The sequence below is a fragment of the Bidens hawaiensis genome, unplaced genomic scaffold (assembly GCF_021521415.1).
Source record: "Bidens hawaiensis isolate Kalapana, Puna unplaced genomic scaffold, B.hawaiensis_p1.1 tig00007857_1, whole genome shotgun sequence".
NCBI lineage: Eukaryota > Viridiplantae > Streptophyta > Magnoliopsida > Asterales > Asteraceae > Bidens > Bidens hawaiensis.
In genome coordinates this window covers 470593-492103 of record NW_027491544.1, presented here as the reverse complement: position 1 = coordinate 492103, position 21511 = coordinate 470593, and the positions used below count along the sequence as shown (strand labels likewise).

The 21511-nt window shown below is 31.4% G+C and overlaps 1 protein-coding gene across 1 annotated transcript; it reads left to right on the top strand.

Moving 5' to 3' along the window:
• Positions 1-18758: 18758 nt before the first annotated feature.
• LOC143636276 (DELLA protein RGL2-like) lies at positions 18759-20398 on the top strand. Its single transcript, XM_077103916.1, has one exon. It carries the CDS (start codon positions 18767-18769, stop codon positions 20396-20398), a length of 1632 nt encoding a protein of 543 aa, XP_076960031.1. The 5' UTR covers positions 18759-18766.
• The last annotated feature ends 1113 nt before the right edge of the window (positions 20399-21511 follow it).

Here is a 21511-nt window from a genome sequence, read left to right as displayed (position 1 = left end):
TTGGGTGTCATCAATTGTTTTAGAAATCATTATCCACTTTAAGGGTACGTTGCTTTTTTGTGGTCTTTATTAAATAGTAGTTGTAGTAATTTATGAGTAGAAATTGAATATATATTTCTTATATTAGAAAAAAAGTTAGCTATTACTCACTGAAGCCAACTTTCAACCTGTTATCATGCTCCGTTATCATGCTCGGTTCACTGGCTCAGTTTATACATACCAATTGTGTACATACGTAGCTATGTTTAGCTTCTGCCTACTTTAAGTTTAAACAATATACTCATTTTATAAAACCACCTTCTTGATATGTTCACATTTTTACCCATTTCTCTGGTAGGATGTTGCAAGATTAATATGTTGTTCTCAGATGTGGCAAGTTAATTTAGTCCATGGTTATTTTCAAGGTACAACCTATCCCTGCGAGAGCGTTCTTTGCCCATTCATACTAGGTACTATGAGTCTATGACTTTAGTATGCGTCTTTTTGGTCAGTTGTTATCTTTATGTTACTTTATATTCATAAACATAAATTATTATCCATCCATTCAATAACAGAAGTTTGCTTTTTCAAGTTCGCTTTGGTTATAAACGTCGGTCCGGTCCTTCGTCGGTATATGCAAAAGAAAAGCTGAACCAGAAGTTTCATTTAAAAAAAGTTAAACCAAATCATAACTAAAAAGGGAGTATGTCAAATCGGTTCAAAGCCATTCAAAGTTGAACTTTCTTTAACTTTTAAAATTCATATAACCTTCAAAATCGGTTTGTAGTGCAGATTATTTCCATGCCACTATAATTTTTGCAATTATATTTAACACATCAGTTGTTTATTATTATTATTTTCTAAAATGAACATGTTGCGTTAATACCCCTCAGGATTTAAAGTTTTTTTAACATGATTTTAGCTATGTTGCAGGCGTCTCACATAATTAATACTCCGAATCGATGGAGACACCTGGTCAAGCTTTAGCTAAAGAGTTCTCACGCCGTCTCGCAAGAGAAAGATTCACTTTTATGAAAGTCAATGATGATCTTCCTTGTGACCACCAAAGTATGTGATTTGCTATAACACCCATCCAGGTTTATTAATTTTATCAAAAAAAGCTTTTTTAATTTCTAGAACTCATACAAACTTCTAAATCAGTTAGTTTAGCAGTACAGATTATCATGATAACACTATATTTTTTGCACTAATATTTAGCATACCAATCTTTTTAATACTTATAAAACATTCAACTTACGATAATACTCCTCAAGGTAGAGTTTTTTTAACACGATTATTGCCATGTTGAAGGGTCTCGTGTAATTAATACCTGCAATGGAGACGCACATGGTCAAGTTTTAGCGGAAGAGCTTTCAAGCTGCTTTGGAAGAGAAAGGTTAACTTTTTTTGAAAGTAAAAGTTGACTTTTTATGGTTTGTTAAATCTTAAATGTCTTGCTATTTGCTAAATGGTCAAACGTTTTCATAGCAATTGGTGCAATTGTTTCTGCAAACGATTCTGTTTGCACTTCGTAAGTATAAAGAGCATAACTAATTTCGTTTTAATCTGAACCCATAACCTTTTATTAAATGTAGAAGTTTCAATATAACTAATTTCTTTGATTTCAATTTTTTTATCGGGGCCTACAACTTCAACAAGTTGACTAACATCTTTTTTTCATTGCGAACATAGAAGACAACTATAGGATCGAATTCGCTTCCATGATGAATTGGTCGTCCCATACTTTCAATTAAACTCCATCCAACAATTATAAATATACTAAAATAAAATATTAGCTATACAACTAAAAGCATAAACCATAAAATTAATATAACAAATTACATATTCAAAACAATATTAAAAACAAACCTTAAATAAACCCGCGTAACACGCGAGTTAAAAGCTAGTTTTAAGATAAAAGGGTATTTTTGTATTTTATTTTATAGAAGCCAGGTTTTAAACATCTTTATAATAAATGAATCCCAATTTTTTAGCCACCATTGTCTCTCAATATCAAACATGCCAAAAAAAAAAATCCATCGCTCAAATTCATTCATAATCCAACTGCATATGTAATTGGTTTTGATATTTTGAAATATGGATTGTGTCTACTGTAACGGATTGGCCCAGGCTCCCAAAAGGGGTAAATTCCTCTTTTTTTTTAATAACTTACATTGACTTTTAATACTCGGGTCAGTCTTGAGCTTTAGTAATTTACCCAATACACCTACACAAATTTGGTTTGGTATGAATTATTATATGTATTTGGATATCTAGTTTTAGCATACATATAATATGGCTATTATTATACATTTAACATGTATTAGGGGGGGGGGGGGGGTGTTTGGCCTAGCTTTTTTTAACAAGCTTATAGCTTTTTTTAACAAAATAAGCTTAGTTTGGTGTTTGTTTTAGCTTTTTAAGCTTATGCTTATAAGCTTATATAAGCTAACTAGTTTGAGACCCGTGTATTACACGAGGAATTAATGAAAATTACAATATTTAAACGTTAAACAAAATGCAATCAATAACATAATTATCATATATTGTTAATGCAATTACAACTTTCATTAAAATTACAGGAATTAGAAAGAAAAACATTACGCAATGAGTTTACAAATAAGAAAAAATTTCCATGTACAGTAGAAACTCGATAAATTAATACTCGATTATTTAATAAACTCTCTAAGATAATATTTTTTGCTGGTCCCGACTCGGGGATAGGGTGCTAAATTAATAATTTGCTAAAATTATAAGATAATACATTTTTGATAATTTCTTTAGACCCCATATAAAATATAAATTAATAATTCCTTATATATAGCATATTACATGAATGATTTATAAAGGTTTCTTGAAAAATGACTCAATTGTCTTTTGTTTTTTGTTGAAATCAATTTCCCCTTGAATCTCGTCTCTAATTTTCCTTAGCATGGTAAGAACTTCTGGTGTTGTTTTCTCATAGCTCAACAAGAAATTGTTCAATGTGATTGCCGCTTTAATAGCTTCGTTTCGCGAAGGGGGCTCCAATGTAGAACTTTCATCATCTTCTTCATCGATATCATCTTTATTAATTCCAATAACGCTTTCAATAATTTCTTCATCAGTCAACAACTGTGTAACTACATTTTCTTCTGGGTGAGTCAGAACATTCTACTATAAATTAATAAAATATTAATTAATATATAAATTAATAATGATTAATTTATCGATTAATTAATAACTCTTTTAATTAATAAATTTTGGTGGTCCCAAGTGTATTATTTTATAGAGTTTCTACTGTACACTACATTTGTGGTTGAATTGGTCAGATTACCTTGTTCATCAAGAATTAGAATCTTGAGCCCAAACCTGCTTGTAACTCTTGGCAAGGCGACATATAGCTATCCATGTGAGAACACGGGTTCTTTCAAGTACAAACCAACCCTATATAATGATTGACCTTGGCTTTTGTTTATGGTCATCGCAAAACATAATGCAAGGGAAAACTGTCGTCTTTGAAATTTATATGCTATTTTGTTGTCTGTTGGAGTCAGTGGTGATTTATGGATCAAAACTTTATGTCCAATGTTAGTTCCAGAAATAATTTTTGCTTCAACTACACGAGTACCCAAAGATATAATTTGTAATCAAGCTTAACATCATGTTTTTGAATATAATATGAATACAAAACGATAAATGTACGTAACATAAAAAATTTGCTTCATTATATATAAAATATATATTTATAAAACGGAAATCAATTAATAATGAAAGAATTGATTAAATATTGAATTGATAAACAACTGACCTGTTATTCTCAGATGAAGTTACAACGCCTTTGCTGAAGAAGACATAATGTTGTTGTAGTGATAGTAAGTTTTCAGAACATAAAAGGATGAAAATGAAAAAGTGTTAAATACCAATATATAGAAATCATTAAGCAGTGTTTAAATAGGTAATTTGTAAATTTTGAAAGTAAAATAAACATGGTAATTGTAGATAATTTGGGAATTTGAAATTCAAAATTTTAAATAAAATATATGAATTTTTGAGTAAAATTAAACATAAGATTACAGTTTATTGAGGTAAGAATTATAGAAACTTTTGAATATTAATTATTAAAATTACCGTAAAATAGGTCAAAATTTATGAAATGAGGAAAACAAAATCAGAAAACTTTGCTCATTTTAAAAATAATTTCAATTTCCAATTTAAAATCACAATGAGTTAGGAATAAATAATTTATAAATTTTGAGAATCTCTTAATAGTAGGTGTAGGTAACTACCTATTTAACCATTTTGAAATTCAAATGATAATTGTTGATTTATTTAAAAAAGATAATATTTTTGAAGTTTGGAAATATATTAAATCTAAATATTTAATTAGAATCGTATGATGGTAAAATGTATTGATTATACACATATTATCGGTATTCCAAAATTAAGTCACTCTAATATTTATTTACTATAACATAGTTACAACAGTTAAGAATTTAAAATTCAGTTGCCATTTTGAAAATCCGTTCATTATATTTGAATATGAATTTATAGCTACATAAATTAAAGGATGTAATTTATATATTATAAATAGGTAATTTGTAAATTTTGAAAGTAAAATAAATATGGTAATTTTAGATAATTTTGGAATTTAAAATCAAATATATGAATTTTGAGTAAAATTACTTATAAAATTACGATTTATTGAGGTAAGAATTATAGAAACTTTTGAATATTAATTATTAAGATTACCGTAAAATAGGTCAAATTTATGGAGTGAGGAAAACAAAATTAGAAGATTTTGCTTATTTTAAAAATGATTTCAATTTTCAATTTAAAATCACAATGAGTTAGGAATAAATAATTTGAAAACTTTTTAGAATCTCTTAATAATAGGATACCTATTTAACCATTTTGAAATTCAAATGGTAATTGTTGATTTATTTAAAAAAGATAATATTTTTGATTTTGTTATATGATTTTGTTGAATCGGGTGTTTTTTATATGATATTTGTTGGTGTTTTCGGATAAAAAAAGGTTTGTAAAAACGTTTGTTACTACTAAAAAATACTAATGTTTAATTTTACAAAGTTAATACTAATGTTGAAGTTTACTAACACACAAGGTTGATTGGTCAAAAGTCAAAATTTAGAATTAGGCAAGTTGTTAACAAAGAACTTTTCAAATTTCGATGATGAAAGAGTTTTTGCCTCAATTTAGAATCGTTAAATCAAGGGTTAAAATGTATTCAAAATTTTAATTGCAACAAAAAAGAAGAAAAAAAAAAGAAGAGTTCTTTCCAAATTTGGATGATAAAAGTCTTTGCCTCAGTTTAGAATGGTTAAACCAAGAGTTAAAATGCATCCAAAATTTCAATTACAACAAAAAAAAAAGTTAAGTGACCTGTGAATAGTTTTTTTTTCTCATTTTCACATTTTGTAATTATTTATATTATTTTTTTTATTATTTTATTATATTACAAACTTATGTATTACACGGGTTCTAACCTAGTATGTGATTAAACTAATAGTTGTAAATGTTATGAAAGAACTAAAATGATACCTTTGGTAGGCTCAATAGGAAAGTTAGCTTCAAATTTGAGCTTGAAGACATAAGTTATTCTCTCCATTGACATGGCTTAAGAAAAATAAATTAATCAGTAAACTTAATAACAAAACTGAAAGTAAAGCACACATTTGTATTTTGAAAAAACTTAAACCCAAACGATTGAATGGATAGATTGAATACATTATTGTTGACAACTGCATATGTGAAAAAATTGTGTAAGGTAAAGGAAAAATTAATAAAATTAGTAGCAGAATTTTAAATGTTAAATGGTGAGTGAGCACAAAAGTTAAAGCTAAGAAAATTAATTTACTGTTTTTTAAAAAACCATTTTGACCCGACCTCACTTTGACCTAACTTAATTTTTTAAGAATCAATATTGATGTGAACCAAATATGTGTTATTATAAAATGATCCCTTTTGATTTATCATGTTTTTCAAATGACTTGTCCTGGAAGCATTTTCTATGTGTCCTTCACTCTAGGCCTAAGTAACAAAATGATTTCAACCGGAAGGCATTACATATCTCTAATTCATAATACCAATATTTTTTATCTTGGTGAATTAAAAACAAATAAATTCGAATAATCAAATCAACTAAAAGGAAAAATTTAGTTATATTATATCAGGTTTAGCATTAACATTTCCATAGACTATGTTACCCCTAATATATTTTTTATCTGCATTTAACCAGTTGGATCGAAATTGTATAAAACTTTATTGGAAATCGATATTTAAATAATAGTAATACATATAAACTTGCAATCATATATAATGCCTTTGAACGTGAAAGACGCCTTACACGTATATTTAGCTCATGATGCTGCTGTTCGGGCCATGCCGCAATCGCCATGTCACCCCTTTGATCGAAAGCCTTGCGTTTTTTCATTAACCACTCCATCCATGCTTGAGATGCCTGCCAACACAGACAAGCAACAATAATAAAAAAATATCCATCTTTAATAAAAAAAATATTCAATTAAATCATTAAATAATACCTTCTGACTCGGTTTTCCATATCGTAGTTCTTCTTTTCGTCACAATCGATCAAAACGGAAACAAATAAGTATGTTTACAAATTATTATTGAATGTGATTATGTAACCTCATATCTAATAAAGCGGGGCTTGTAAAAGATGGTTTTCTATGCAATAATCAGATAATCACAGAATAATGTAACGATACCTTTATGCCACCAACAGGTTTGACACAATGCACACCAAAAAACTTTGTGACAAGTGAATTCTCGTATCGGCAAACATGCTGATAATAACTTGGTAGTATTTTGATTAGAACCTGCAAAAGCATGTTTCCAAACTTTAGTTTCAAATGATAATATTTTGACTGCGACACTATAGCAATCTACCAATTAAGATAATACTTATACCTTAACTTCCGACTTTTTGACAGTATTGATCATAAACCGATCATCTTGTGTCAAGTAAAAGAAGCTACCACTTTTCCCGGGTGAAGAAAGCTCCCGAAGAGCATCGTTCCCACAAATTGCTAGCATGTAATCTGCAGAATCCACTTGGAACAATTCCCTCAAATGTTTGAAAACCATTTATCAAGTATTTTACATTCCATAATTTCAATTACATAGCTAAGGAGTATACCTTTAACAGAGAGTGAACTACGGAAGAGAGGCATAGGTGGCGACGGCGATGGCGCGTACAAAATAGGTGGCTACGGAAGAGAGGCGGCGACGGTGGTGGCGATGAAGGAGGCGACGATGGTGGCGATGAAGGAGGACACGGCGGTGGCGATGGCGTAGGTGCTAGCAGAACAGAGGAACGACGATTGAGATGGCGATGGCGTAGGTGATGGTGGCGACGCTAGCGGGAGAGAGGAACTGGAATTAGAGTTGATGAAAACAAAAAAAGAATGAAAAAACTGGATCCGGTTATTACTATTTGAGCAGGTTGAACCGAATGAGATACCAATTTATGAAAATGGGTTAAAATTTGTGAGAGTGACTAAGAAGATGACAAGTGGCATCACCTAGTACTTATTTATTAGAATAGTAAGATTTATAGAAGCTAGTTGGAAGATGGTTTTTAAGCTTATTTAAGGAAGCTTATTTGTGTAAGGGTGTTAAGTTACCCATTTGCCCTCAAAGTAAATGGTTTAATCCATTTCACTCATATTAATTTTTAACAAAACAATTAGTAATTAATACATAATTAATGCATATTGTTCATTTTAGCCCGTGAAAAGCACATTTAAAGTGTGATTTCATCCTAATCTATGTTAGGTGTTAAAGTATACCCCATTGTCTAAGAGGCAAATGGTAGATAATTAATAAGAGACAACTTATTACTGTAACAATTTAACAACTTATTGACGCATAATTAATAAGAGGTAAATGGTGGATTTTCGGAGAAGAGGCAATTAGTTGATTAAATGGTTTCACCCGACATGAAGTGCGGGGTTGAAATACTAGTTGTAAATTATATATTGAAAGTTACCTAGAGTGTATTTTAAACCATAAAGCTCCTAAATCTTATTTCAAGAGGTTTAATATTAACTCTTAGATAAAAACAGTTTTCGGGTCATGCCTGTTATTTACATTTCGGGTGTTTTATTAGCTAACAGTTTATAAGATTTAAACACTTCAGGCTTCAGAGCCTGACCCTTTAATTTATTTGCATGAAAAAAAAATATATGGAAAGAATATGGTATGCAATAGCACTTAATATCCATCCATCTACACTTAAGTTTGGTGGACGAGGCATTAGTTATTGGTGGATTAAATAATGGTATTGATAGTCGAGAGTCTAGTGACATTAATGAAATAGATGAAGGCACGAGTACACAATGTAAAATAGATGATTTATACATGAGTGCAGTTAGAGATATGATTGCAGGAGATCTAGCCAAACAAAGATGAATGTTTATTAAATATTAATATATTTTTGTAGAAATTTTGCGTCATTCTCGATATAAATTTATCCAAAAATGATGGTATAACTCATAAAAATAAAGTCGCTACATATAAAATATAAGTTAAGTGATAATATGTAACAATGCCCCTTTTGGTCATTTTCCTGATATAAGCTAAATAAAAAAACTAACACAAACACTTGAAAAGAGCTTATCAACTTGTAAAATATAAGTTAATTCAAACACATAAAAAAAGTTTATTAAATGGTAGAAAAAAAGCTATAAGCTTCTATCAAATAAAAGCATAAGCTAAAAAATAAAAGCTAGGCCAAACAACCCCTAGATGTTACCAATTTGTGTAGTCGTTAAGGCATTTGTTAATTTAGTTCTTTAAATATTTATAAACTATATTGTAGGTTGTTAAAAGTTTGTGTAGGTATATAATAATTTGGTTCGGATTAAGTGTGTGTTTATTTTTTTAATAATTTTTGTGTAGGTTATTAAAAGTTATTTTTATGTAGGTTGTTTTAGATATATATAAATTTGGTTCTTAAAAAATAAGTATAGCTCTGTAGGTTGTTAAAAAATTATGTAGGTATATGTTGTGTAGATATCTATATAAAGTATGTAGGTTGTTAAAAGCTTGTGTAGGTATATATTAGTTTGGTTCTTAAAATACTTATAAACTGTTAAAAATTTGGGTAGGTATATATTTGTTGTGTAAGGATCTATTGTTCAATGGTTATCTATTAGTATAATGGTTGTGTATGACTTTCAAAGGGTTGTGTAGGGATACATTTGTTGTGTAGTGTGTGTTGTACATATTACTATCTTTTAGCTAAATACAATAAGGATGATGGTATGAAACAATTATTATTGTGTAGGTTGTTTTGGATTAAGCGTGTTTATGTTTTTTTTTTGATTAACTTAAATGTGATTTTTTTTTGTTCATGTATTATCTTGTGTATAAGTGTGTGTTCAAATTAGAGTCATTTCATGTGTAAGTTGTTTTTTTATTAAATGTAGGTAAATGCTTTTATGCTGGTTGTTTATATTATTTGTGAGCATTATTATAAATTGTACGTGATTAATGAATATGTAAATTGAGTGTGTGATATAATTTGTAGTGTTAAAAATTAGTGAAGTTGTGTGACCTTGTATATCGTTTTAGTTGTTAAATAATTTATTTGCAATTGAGGTTGATAATAAAATGGATAGAGGAATAGAGAAGACGACAAAGGCTTACTGAAAAAAAAAACATATGACGTGAAGATTATATTTCTCAATAATCATTATGAAAAGAGATTTTGAAGGTTATTGGATCAAAGCTAGTTGAGAAATATACATGTTATTTTAGAACCATTTTGAATTGATTTCAAGAACGGCCATCTTATCATTAAAGTTATGTTAATATAACAAACATGTTAATGATTACATAGTTTCCATATAAATACATTTGTCCATTTACTATACTACCCTCATATTTAATTAAAAATAAATAAATAAACTAAAAATCTGGTTGGCTGAATGAACTTCTCATACTTCTCATAATAACTTAACTTCTCTGCTGAACTTAAACCTATATATATGGTCATCATTTAACAATCATCGAGCCTTTTAACCGTTTTACAATTTCGTTATAACAAATTTACAGTTGGTGATCAACACATTAAACGATCCGTTTTGGAGTTACATGATTCTAGTTTGTGAGCCCGTGTTTAGGTTTCAAGTCTATCAAGCTGAAACCTAGCAACTCGACACAATTGTCATCCTACTTTTGGGCATCGACGCAATTATTGTTCTTAAAGCACTTCCAAGTTCTAACAGTAAGTACTTAAGAGATTAGTTCCAAAAGTCTAAAATGTCCTTTCACCATGAAGGATTTTAATGGTATGCGCATTTAATACTTGACACTCCATGGTGGCTATCGGCCTGCTCAAGATGACAATTAGATATGCTTAAGCAAAATAGTGAAATACGAGTTCAAAACCCTTTGGCTGAAAATATGATGAACCAAAAAGATTAAATAGTTTAATGGTCTACATATTTATTAGTTATAACACAGATGTAATAAGTGTAAAGTTAAAATGCAAAGGAAGACAAAAATAAGAAGTGTGAGAATGATTTTTGGCCATACAAAAATCCTCTAAAAAAATTTAAAAAAATTAAAAAAAAAATCATAAATCAATATATAAATAAAAAACGGAAAATTTTAAAAAACCAAAATGTTTACCCAGTCATTCCTGTTCAAAAAAAAAACCAATGAAAAGACACAATGCCGAAAATGAATAAACAACACAATGATAAACAAAAAAAGACACAATAAATCGCAAAATATAATACAATGCGGAACAAAATATGACACAATGTTGAGTAATAAAACACAATATCAAGAAAAACAGACACAATTTCAAGAAAAAAAATACACAATCAATCACGAAAATAAATACAAAACACAATAATATGCCAAAAAGACACAATGACCATTTTCACTCAACATTGTGTCTTTTTCGAAAAAAAAATTTTAGAACAAGGAAGTCAGTGAAAACATATTTGTGTTTTTACATTTTTCGTTTTTGTATTAAAATTTGAGTTATGATTTTTTTATTAATTTTTCATTATTTTTTATGGTTATTATTATTATTATTTGCTACAAATCCTTCCCATCATTCTCATTTTTGTCCCCCTTTGTAAAATAACTAGGGGTGTCAATTCCTGACATGACCCAAAACCTGACACAAGTCCCGATATGAAAAAATATAGGTTTTGGGTTGGCTGACACAACCCGTTTTATTAAACAGGTCAACCAGAACCCGGCACCTTTAAAAAAACAGGTCAACCCGAACCCGACCTATTAAAAAGTGGGTTGACGTGTTAACCGTTTAACAATTTTAAAAAAGTTAATATTTTTATTTTAGAGATAAGATGTATTAAATTTTAAAGTTAAATACTTAATTGTTTTTAATTTTTCATATATCAATTAACATTTAAAAGCAAAACTGATTTTTTTACATACTTTTTACTTATAATAATTTCATTTTATTAGTTCTAACTGTATATTATATGGTTATTTTATTCGTTTGTTCTTATCTTAAGCTAAATATGTGAACCAAAAATTTGTTAATTGAGAATGAGAGATAAATACACAAAAACAATTAGATTTATCACAAATTATTAACAAGTTTTATATGAATAAGAGCAATTAATTGTTAAATCAATAGATATTACTCATATTTGTATATGAACGTAAAATGGGTTGACCCGAAACAAATCCCGAACGCGACACAAATTTAAATGGGTCGACACAACCCGGCACAAATAAAAATATGGGTTGGGATAGGGTTGAAGAATCTCAACACGCTAACCCGCCAACCCAAAACCTATCAACCCATCAAGCCGCTAACCCGACACGATTAACACCCCAAAAAATAACTTGACCATATGTATTAATATTATATAAACAATAAAACAAAAACTAAATTGTTTCGGTCGTTCCCAACTCATATGTAAATGTATAAATATATGTTTCACTAAAACATAGGGTCAAACTATTCTACAAAGGGGAAAAACAGGGCCGGCCCTAGGGAAGGGCTGGGTGGTCGACGGCTCCCGGCCCGACACTCCTCTAGGCCCGATTTTTGTTTTTTAAAATTATGTTTATTTATATAAAAAACAATATTTATATTTAATGTTTAAACTTAATAACATAATTAGCTTGGTGTACTGGTAACAGGGTGTTACTCCCAACAAAAGGTTTTAGGTACTAATCTCATTTGAGACATGTTTAAGCCCATTTTTATACAAAAATTTTTTACACGACCCAAATCATAACCAAGTAAATCATATTTAAAAATTAAATTGTTAAACCCAACACAAAATACTACTTTTACTTAAGGCCAAAAAAAATTTTCGCCTTCGACCCAATTCTTTTTTTTTTTCAGTTCTCGGAGCCAGCCTTGAGAACAAAAATGTAACATTCGCTACTTTTCAGACCCGAAAACCCGACCCATTTTAAAGTTTTCGGTTTTGTTTCTTAATATATATAACTTAAGTTTCGTTGCATGTATTTTCCATTCGTCATTTTCAATTGTAATTAAATTTTTATTCGTTAACCCGACCCGTTTCGTCGTTTCATTAAATCCGTGTTTAACGTTAATATAACACTCATGAGGATTTAATTATTGTTCATTCATTTTCTATTCGAAACTCCGAGATTTAGAGTATTATTAAATTTAAACGATTTAGAAACTACGCGGGTATATTATGATAAATACTCAAGTTTATAACATTTATTAACTTTTAGTATATTTCAAAGTTTAAGGTTAATAATGTAATTATAAATTAAATTCTATTTTAAATCATTATGAAACAGTAAGGGCCAGAATTGTAAATATTGTTTAAATTATAATATTTTAATTATTCAATCCCAACCCAGCCATCCCTAACCCGTTTTCCCGACCACCGCCTCCGGCCGCCGGAAATCGGCGCTGGCAAGGCCATAAACCCCCCTTAATCATCGCTTTTTGACCCATTTAAGTTGTATAACGAATTTAGACCTCAATAACAAACGCTAATCATCACCAATAATTGTTTTAACTGCTCGAATTAAGCCTCGTGAACACCGCGTAACGACCGGATTTTATGTATATGCAATTAACATCAATTAACGAGTAATCGCTTCAATTAATAGTATAAATAAGACTAGAATCGTTGTCTAAACTCGTCCCAATTCTTATATCAAACAAGCAGACATTCTGTAATCATATAATCCATCGTCAGTGTCCGTTTTCCGGTGGGTCATCGTTCACCATCATTCCGACACCCTACCTGGTAATTTATTTATGCGTTATGATCATTTTTCATTTTTAATTAAAACCCCTAACCTTAAATTGATAAACATGGAACGGATTTGTGTAATTGAAATCTAGGGTTTTTGAATATGGAAGATGATCCTGAATGTTTGTATATTAATATTCATTTTCATATTGTAACTCAAATATCTTGGTTGGTCCAGTGGCTGAACTTGTGTCTGTTAAACTCAAGACCCGGGTTCGAAACCCGGGTCAACCGTTTTATTGCTTTTATATATAATAATTCTTTAAACTTATAGTATATTTAATAAATAAAAACCAAATCTTTTAACGAATTGTTTTATAGCTCAACTGGTTAATATGCTTCACATATAACGACCAGACCTGGGTTCGAAACCCGGGTCACGCCCTATTTTTTTAAAAACAGTTATATTATTATTATTTATATTAAATCTAATAAATCATTTTAAAATCATAATTAATTTATCAAAATCAGTTTAAATTAAATAAAAATTAGTTATATTATTATTATTTATATTAAATCTAATAAATCATTTTAAAATCATAATTAATTTATCAAAATCAGTTTAAATTAAATAAAAATTATATAAAGTAAGTATAAATAATATCTCACTATTTTCGCTTAAAAACCGAACTTTCACTCTCGTAAAACATTAATTGAAAATTGTTAATAATCTTTATCGTAACGTTAAAACATAAATATTAGTATAATAATCAAAATCTATAAAGCTAGTAAAACAATTCCTAAACTTTCAATATAAGCCTATATAATATTTAATCCCATTAGATTGTCGATTGAGTCTCGTATTTATTTATCGTAGTTAGTGTGAATTGCTCTTTTGGACTTTTGTGACGCTTTCGGTTTCTTTGCCATTCTCAATCTTTTCGACGATTTCGGATTCCCTTAGCACATTAATAAGGTGAGTTTTCATAACCCCATTTTTCATCTTTTAACGTTTTAGGGTGTAGCACGTTCCAAACTTTGATTTCATTATGTCATGTTGCAAACCGAAATTCACATGCGTGTCTTGTATGTATTTGTTTTGAATCATATTGCTTGCAAACTATATGGTTATGTGCTAGTTGTTTATTGTTTTATTGGTGGAGATTTATACACATACTCATAGCGGGAGGGTTCGACGGGGCGTACCTGCGCCGTCCATTTTAAATGGCGGTATCATTATTCAATACTCCAAGTAGCGCGGCGAACGAGGGTTCCTTAGTAGATTTGACTTTTGTCAAACGAACGGGAATATCATGTATTTACTTTTATTTGCTTTATGATTTAGGCAATACATCTTGACTTGTGAATTTTACACGCTTTTCGTATTATATATATGCAAAGACTATATGAATTCTCACTAACATTATTGTTGACAAAATATATTATTTTTAACGTGCTGCAGGTTGAAGTTTAAGGATCGAAGAATAGAATAGTTGGACCATTAGGTTACAAGAGATGAAAATTCAAAGTTTATTGTATTAATATTTGATTGTGTATTTGTGATGTATTGAAATGAATTAAATATAATTATTGTCGCTTTAATAGCGTTACGAGCTTATGAGTGATCTGTATGTCACACCCGGGCGTATTCCGCTTTAGCCGGGGTGTTACAAAAAATTGAGAAGGATTAGAAGGATTTATGACAAAAAAAACCCTTCAAAAAAATTAATAAAATATAACAAAAAATCATAACTCAAAAAAAAAAAATAAAAAAACAATAAAGTTTTTCCCGTCTTTCTCGTTCTACAAAAAGACACAATGTTAAGGAAAAAAGATCATTGTGTCTTTTTGTTTATCAATGTGTTTTTTGTTTGTTTTTGTCATTAATTGTGTCTTTTTACTTTAACATTGTGTCTTTTTTTATATTGTGTTATATTACCCAGCATTGTGTTATATTTTGTTCGGCATTGTGTTATATTTTGCGATCTATTGTTACTTTTATTTATTTATAATTGTGCCTTTTGTTAATTTTCATCCTTGTGTCTTTTTTCTAGGCATTGTATCCTTTTCGTCAACTTTTTTTGAACGGGAATAACGGACGAAACATTTTGGTTTTTAAAATTTTTTCGTTTTTTATTTATATTTTGAGTTATGATTTTTTAATTATTTTTTTTGAATTTTTTATGGATTTTTTGTATGGCTACAAATCTTTCTCACACTTCTCATTTTTGTCAACATTTTCCTTTGTATTTTAACTTTACCTATAAAACATACATGTACCTAATAAATAAATAAATATTCAAATTTTGTAAGCATAACCTATTTTTTCACTTTTGTTTTATTTCAAATTTCACTATATATATTTACAACCTGCAAATTTAAAACTTTTTGTTTATTTAATATTTTCTTTATTTTGTTCAATCGTGTAATTGGATTCATAACTTAGTAATATATAAATAGGAATAGATAGCATGGTGGTTTTCTTGTTTAGCTAAATTGCCTCTTTTGGCCGGCTCATTTGCTCTTAAACACATGAAGATATGATTTTGTATTTCTTTCCACGTGGTATTTTTTTTCATAGCATTCAAGGAATATGATCCAACCTAATATTCCGTTAAAATATTTTGACCGAAAATGCATGGTAATCACTTGATGCTACCGATGTTAAAACCTTAATAACAAAATGAATGCCTACTGAAACATGAGAATACCATGTCAAGAAAATCACACTTTTGAACGGTGGCTATATTATAAAAAAAAACTATCTAATATACAACTAGACAGGATGATACAACAATACAAATTAAGCTATATAAATTGTAAATCGAATCTTAGTTGTGGAACTTGAACTCTTGAATTGATACGAGTTTTACTTGAAACTTGTTAGACAACTATGTTTTTTCGGCTCCATCTAAATTTGTTCGTAGCCCCGTTTTTTATTTTACATTCACAGCTTTTCAAAAAAAAAAATGTCTTTCACAGTACGATATAGCTGTCTGTTTACAAACTTCACATTTATTTGGGACCCAATGATGATCACTTAACTGAATCAACATGATGTCATCAACCAGAAAATCATACTCATATAGCATGATTTTAGTATTATAAGTTATTTTAGTTAATTAGATTCATTTAAAATAACAAAACAGAGTTTAATTAAACATTAGCATATGGGTGTAAATGAGTCAAGCCAATTGTTAGTTACTCGAGATTGGCTTGTTAAAAACCGAATTTGAGACTATAAGTTTGTTCAATAAACGAGCTTAAGCCCGAGCTTTATTTATCAAGCTCGACCCAGCTTGCAAGCCTAGACGAGAGCCTATTGTTTACATAATTTTTATTTAATATATTAAAGATATAATTTTACAATAATATATATTATATATAAAATTATGAAAAATAAAAGTGAAAAAGTAGGAGTGAATAATATATATTATCTTATATAAGATAAGGCTGTCTACATCTTACCCTCCTCAGACCCTACCATAGCTTTGCTATTGGTGGGATATACTGAGTACGATGATGATGATGATGATCTTATATAAGAAATATAATTATGACTCCTACACGAAAAAGAAAAAGATAAGTATAATTATATAAATACAAGTAAAATAATAAAAACAAAATTAATAAGCGAGTTACGTCTTAGCAAAGTTTAAACTTTATAAATTGAATTTGAAACAAGTTAAGCTCAAGCCTGTAAAGCTACTCATGATCTTAGCTTGAGTACGAAAAATTACTCATGAGCTTTGCTCTGGCTAGTTTACATCCTAATTGCATTCAAGCAATCTGTCCAAAAATGGTCGCAATCAGAGAGTCATTACAATACAAGCCTGTCTCATTCAAAACAAAACCTTCCTGGTATAATTAATCAATCAAGTTTCTTGTTCTATTCACTCGTCTTATCATCATTCCATTATTTAATTCAACCTGTATTCATGCAATTCGACTGTTTAATACAATACAACTTATGTTTATTTTAGGGCTCCTTAATTTACAAATCATTTTCTTTTTAAATTGCATGTTCTGTATTACATAAACAAACATCCAAATAATTATAATGAGGTGGCAGGTAAACGAGAAGCTAAATTGACGGATGGATGTCATACGTACCTTGATATGATCTGTTTATCACTATTGCATAAAGTTGGAGATTTGGATCAAGTATATATCTATCTCTATCAACGATCACATCAAAAGATGAACTCCATTTGTTTGTATTTGCGTACATGTTTCTTGTTATATTCACTGATATTGACATTGTTCTCTTTGTTAGGGACAGGCTTTACTTATTTATTCATCACGTATTGGTTTCAACTATAATCTAACAATTAGATATTCAAATAAACCTAATTGACCAAGTTTATGATTGGACGGACCATTTTAAATTTTATAATGCCTTTTAGCCTAAACAAGTCGAGCCCCTCGCGAGCTACTCGAGATCAGATCAAGATAAGAAGCTCAAAACAAGCCAAGCCTTATCATGCCTGTGCCAGAGCCCAAGCTTACGCCTTCCTTGTATGGGAAGATTTAGGCTCATTAAGCCTTAACGAGCCTAGTGTATTTTTAAGGTTCAACGTACTCTTATGGACTTCTATTTATTTCTCTCTTTTGGACTTCTAAGTTTTAATTAAAAATGTATAGGCAAATTGGAAATAAACAATCCTATTTTTTGTGTATTGACCGATAATAATCCCAACTTAAAAATCACTACCAACGGTCTTACCTTTCAGCTATTTTTGTCTCAATGGTCCCCCGTTAAAAAACACTTAACGTCATTAAGTTTTTTCCGAGTTTCAAACTGATGTTTTAGGGCTTTTTATTGGAAGAAGGATACGAGTCGATTGATGTAAAACTTATCTCGAAATGGTGATCCAAATGACGAAACATTGTTTCAATTCGGGTGTTTTAATTTCCAAATAACAAAAATCAAGCCATTTGAAACTCGAATAAAACTTAACGACGCTAAGTGTTTTTTAACGGAGGACCACTGAGACAAAAAATAGATGAAAGGTTGGATCGTTGGTAGTGAATTTTAAAGTTGGGATTATTATCGGCCAATACACAAAATGTGAGATTATGTATTTCCAATTTGCCAAATGTATAATAAATAGGAGTCCAGTCGAGCTCAAACTTGGAAAACAACTCATGAGCCGAGCTCGAGCCTAGTTAAGCTCAGGCTCGAGACGTTTATACTGCTACTTTTAGGTATGATTTTGATTATACTAACGGCACAAACACTTTCCAGGATGATGTGAACTTGTTTGTTCATATGAATACAGCTTTAATTGAATTGCTAGTGTTAAGTATTTATATTGAGTTACAAAACATATCTTCTACAAATGGAAATAAAATGATTCATTTGTCCTTTGCCATTGGAACTATCCTATGAACAAGTCAATGCAAACATTTGATTAATATAGTGATAACGCGTCAACATTGTACATATCAACAACGTTAATATCAATGCCCCTTGTCCTGATGATAATATATGAAACCTGATCCTGCATGTTTTTTCCTTCTGTTTGTAAAACTGTCATTCTAACAAACATTTGGTACCCAAAAACATTCAAAAACCAACTGAAATGCCACCCTTTGACACTCATATCTTTAGAAGAATCCACAACTACTCCAAAGGGGATGTCGAGAATCAAGAAACCTATACGCGTAGAGGAAAGCTGCCTTTGTTATACGAGGAAGACGGTTCGGGAAATAAATATAAACTGACCGATGGGTTTTCGTTTTCAACTGCAAATCATAGTTTGGAACACGAACCGCTTAAAGATTTTAATACTTTAGATGCCTTGTTTCTCGACACTGCGCCACTGTTTCGTTCAGACGAGCATAATATGCAAGAGCTTGCGGACATCGAGTCTCAATATTCTGAGCTTATTAAACCGCACACACAAACCGGCCCAAAGATGTCAACCGAGGCAGTTATTCGGTTAGGGGGAGAAAGGTTCATACAGTCGTGCTCATCAAGTTCTATAAACGATGCCTCGATACCGAACCACCCGTATAGTACCTCGTTTTCGGGCCTTTCGGGTCAACAAGTCAAAGATGTTCAACTTGTTGAAAATCTGTTACTTTCTGCAGAGAAAGTCACTCAACAACAATTTGAACGGTCGATTAAGCTTCTCGAGTGGTGCTACGTTTTGTCGTCTAGCTCGGGAAACCCGGTCCAACGATTAGTTTATTATTTTTCAAAAGCGTTACGCGAAAAGGTTGATAAAGAAACCGGGAGAGTTTCGGTTTCGTGCGGGTTGGGAAGGACATATGCAGAAAACATTGCAGGGAGTGTGATGAGGCCAAACTCGGCTGCAGTCTCGGTTTATGAGAAATTCCCAATATTCCAAGCGGGCCAGTTTTCGGCTGTGCAAGCTTTGGTGGACGGTGTATCCGAGTCTAGAAAAGTGCATATAATCGACCTCGCGATTAAACAAGGTGTACAATGTACAATATTAATGCAAGCTCTTATATCCCAACCGAACTGTCCTATCAAGCATCTTAAAATAACTGCGATCGGGACTAATTCAAAATCGGACATGAAGCAAGCAGGTGACTGGTTAAAGAGTTTTGCTGAATCTATAAACTTATCTTTTTCTTTTAATGTGGTTATAGTTGAAGATATGTTAGATTTTAACAAAGAGCTTCTCGAATTGGACCCGGATGAAGCTTTGGGTGTTTACTCGTCATACGGGATATGGACCATGATCGCGAACCAGGACCGTTTAGAAAGTTTAATGAAAGTTATTAAAAGTGTCAACCCGCGTGTTATGGTGGTGTGCGAAGTTGCAGCGAATTTAAACTCGCCCAACTTTGTGAACCGGTTTATTGAAGGTTTGTTTTACTATGGGGCGTTGTTTGATGCTTTGGAGGATTGTTTTGATCGGGAAGATGAGAACCGAAGGATTACTGAATCAATGTATTTAGGGAAGGGGATTAATAATATTGTGGCGTCGGAAGGTGTGGAACGAGTGATTATGCATGTGAATATTGATGTTTGGAGGAAGTTTTTTGCGCGGTTTGGGATGAAGGAGGTTGAGCTAAGTATGTCGTGTTTGTATCAAGTGAATTTGGTGGCCGAAAAGTTTTCGTGTGGGAATAGTTGCACGTTTGTTAAGGATGGTGAATCGCTTGTGATCGGGTGGAAAGGAACGCCGATCCAGTGTCTTTCGGCTTGGAAATTGAAGAAACGTGGATCGACTCACTGGTAGACGATCTACTTTCCTCGGGTGTGATTATGCTATTTCACCGATGGTTTCTCTTGGATCTGGGTTCTTCCACCTACAAAATGAACAGCACCGTCAACTTACCCCTCAGAAAGGGACAGAGGGGTCCTCTTTGGGGTAACCCTCCGGTGTGAGAATAAGTATTTGTGGAGAAGATAATAATATGTCCAGAGTAAGGAAATCTGGAGAGTATTGCTTAATAGCTGAATACTCTGTGTGATTGTGTTACTAGCTGTAACTGTCTGTGATTGAATGTAATTGAATATGATTGAATGTGAAATGAATGTGTTACTGGCTGTAACTGTGAATGATTCAGTGATGATGTCTCTCCTTGTGGAGTTGATGCTGTATTTATAGTGCTAGGGTTTCCACTGATTGGGCTCAGCCTTGTTGGCCTCCTCCAATTGCTCTGCGCCACGTGTCCTCTGGGACACCTGGTGCTTTCTCATTGGTTATAATCACGTGGTAGCACATGGGTTATGCTGAGTTGTCCACCTTTCATTTGGCAGCTGTCAACATCAGCATATTCTTATTCCTTAAACAGATACCTTCTGGAAAGTTGTCTGACGTGCACAATCAAGGTTGCCCTAATCCTGATTTGGATAAGGACGAGGTTGATTATGTGCATGTGTGATATGCGCCAATCCTGAGGATGCGCGAGGTCTTCTCTTTATTCTCACGCGCAGATGTTTCATGCGCAGATGTGATATGCACGAGCATGTGATATGCGCCGCGCGCTGATGCGCCACGCGCATATGTGATATGCGTGAGCATATGTGATGCGCGAGCATATGTGTGCCTGGGCATATGATGCCTGAGCATGTGTGGTGCCTGGGCATATGATGCCTGAGCATGTGATGCATGAGCATATGTGATATGCGCCATGCGCATAGGTTTTGGCTTTGTGACTTCGTAATGTCTTGATTTCAAGCCTCTTGTCTATATCTTGTGGGTTGACCCGCCTTGCTCGGTGTTGAGGCGGGTACATACCTCTTCAGAAATTTTCATAAGTTATGCAAGTTTATTGTTTGTATGATTTTGTTGTTTGTTTGTGACATGATCAGCGTATGTATAATTTATTTGTTTGTTGACATGTAT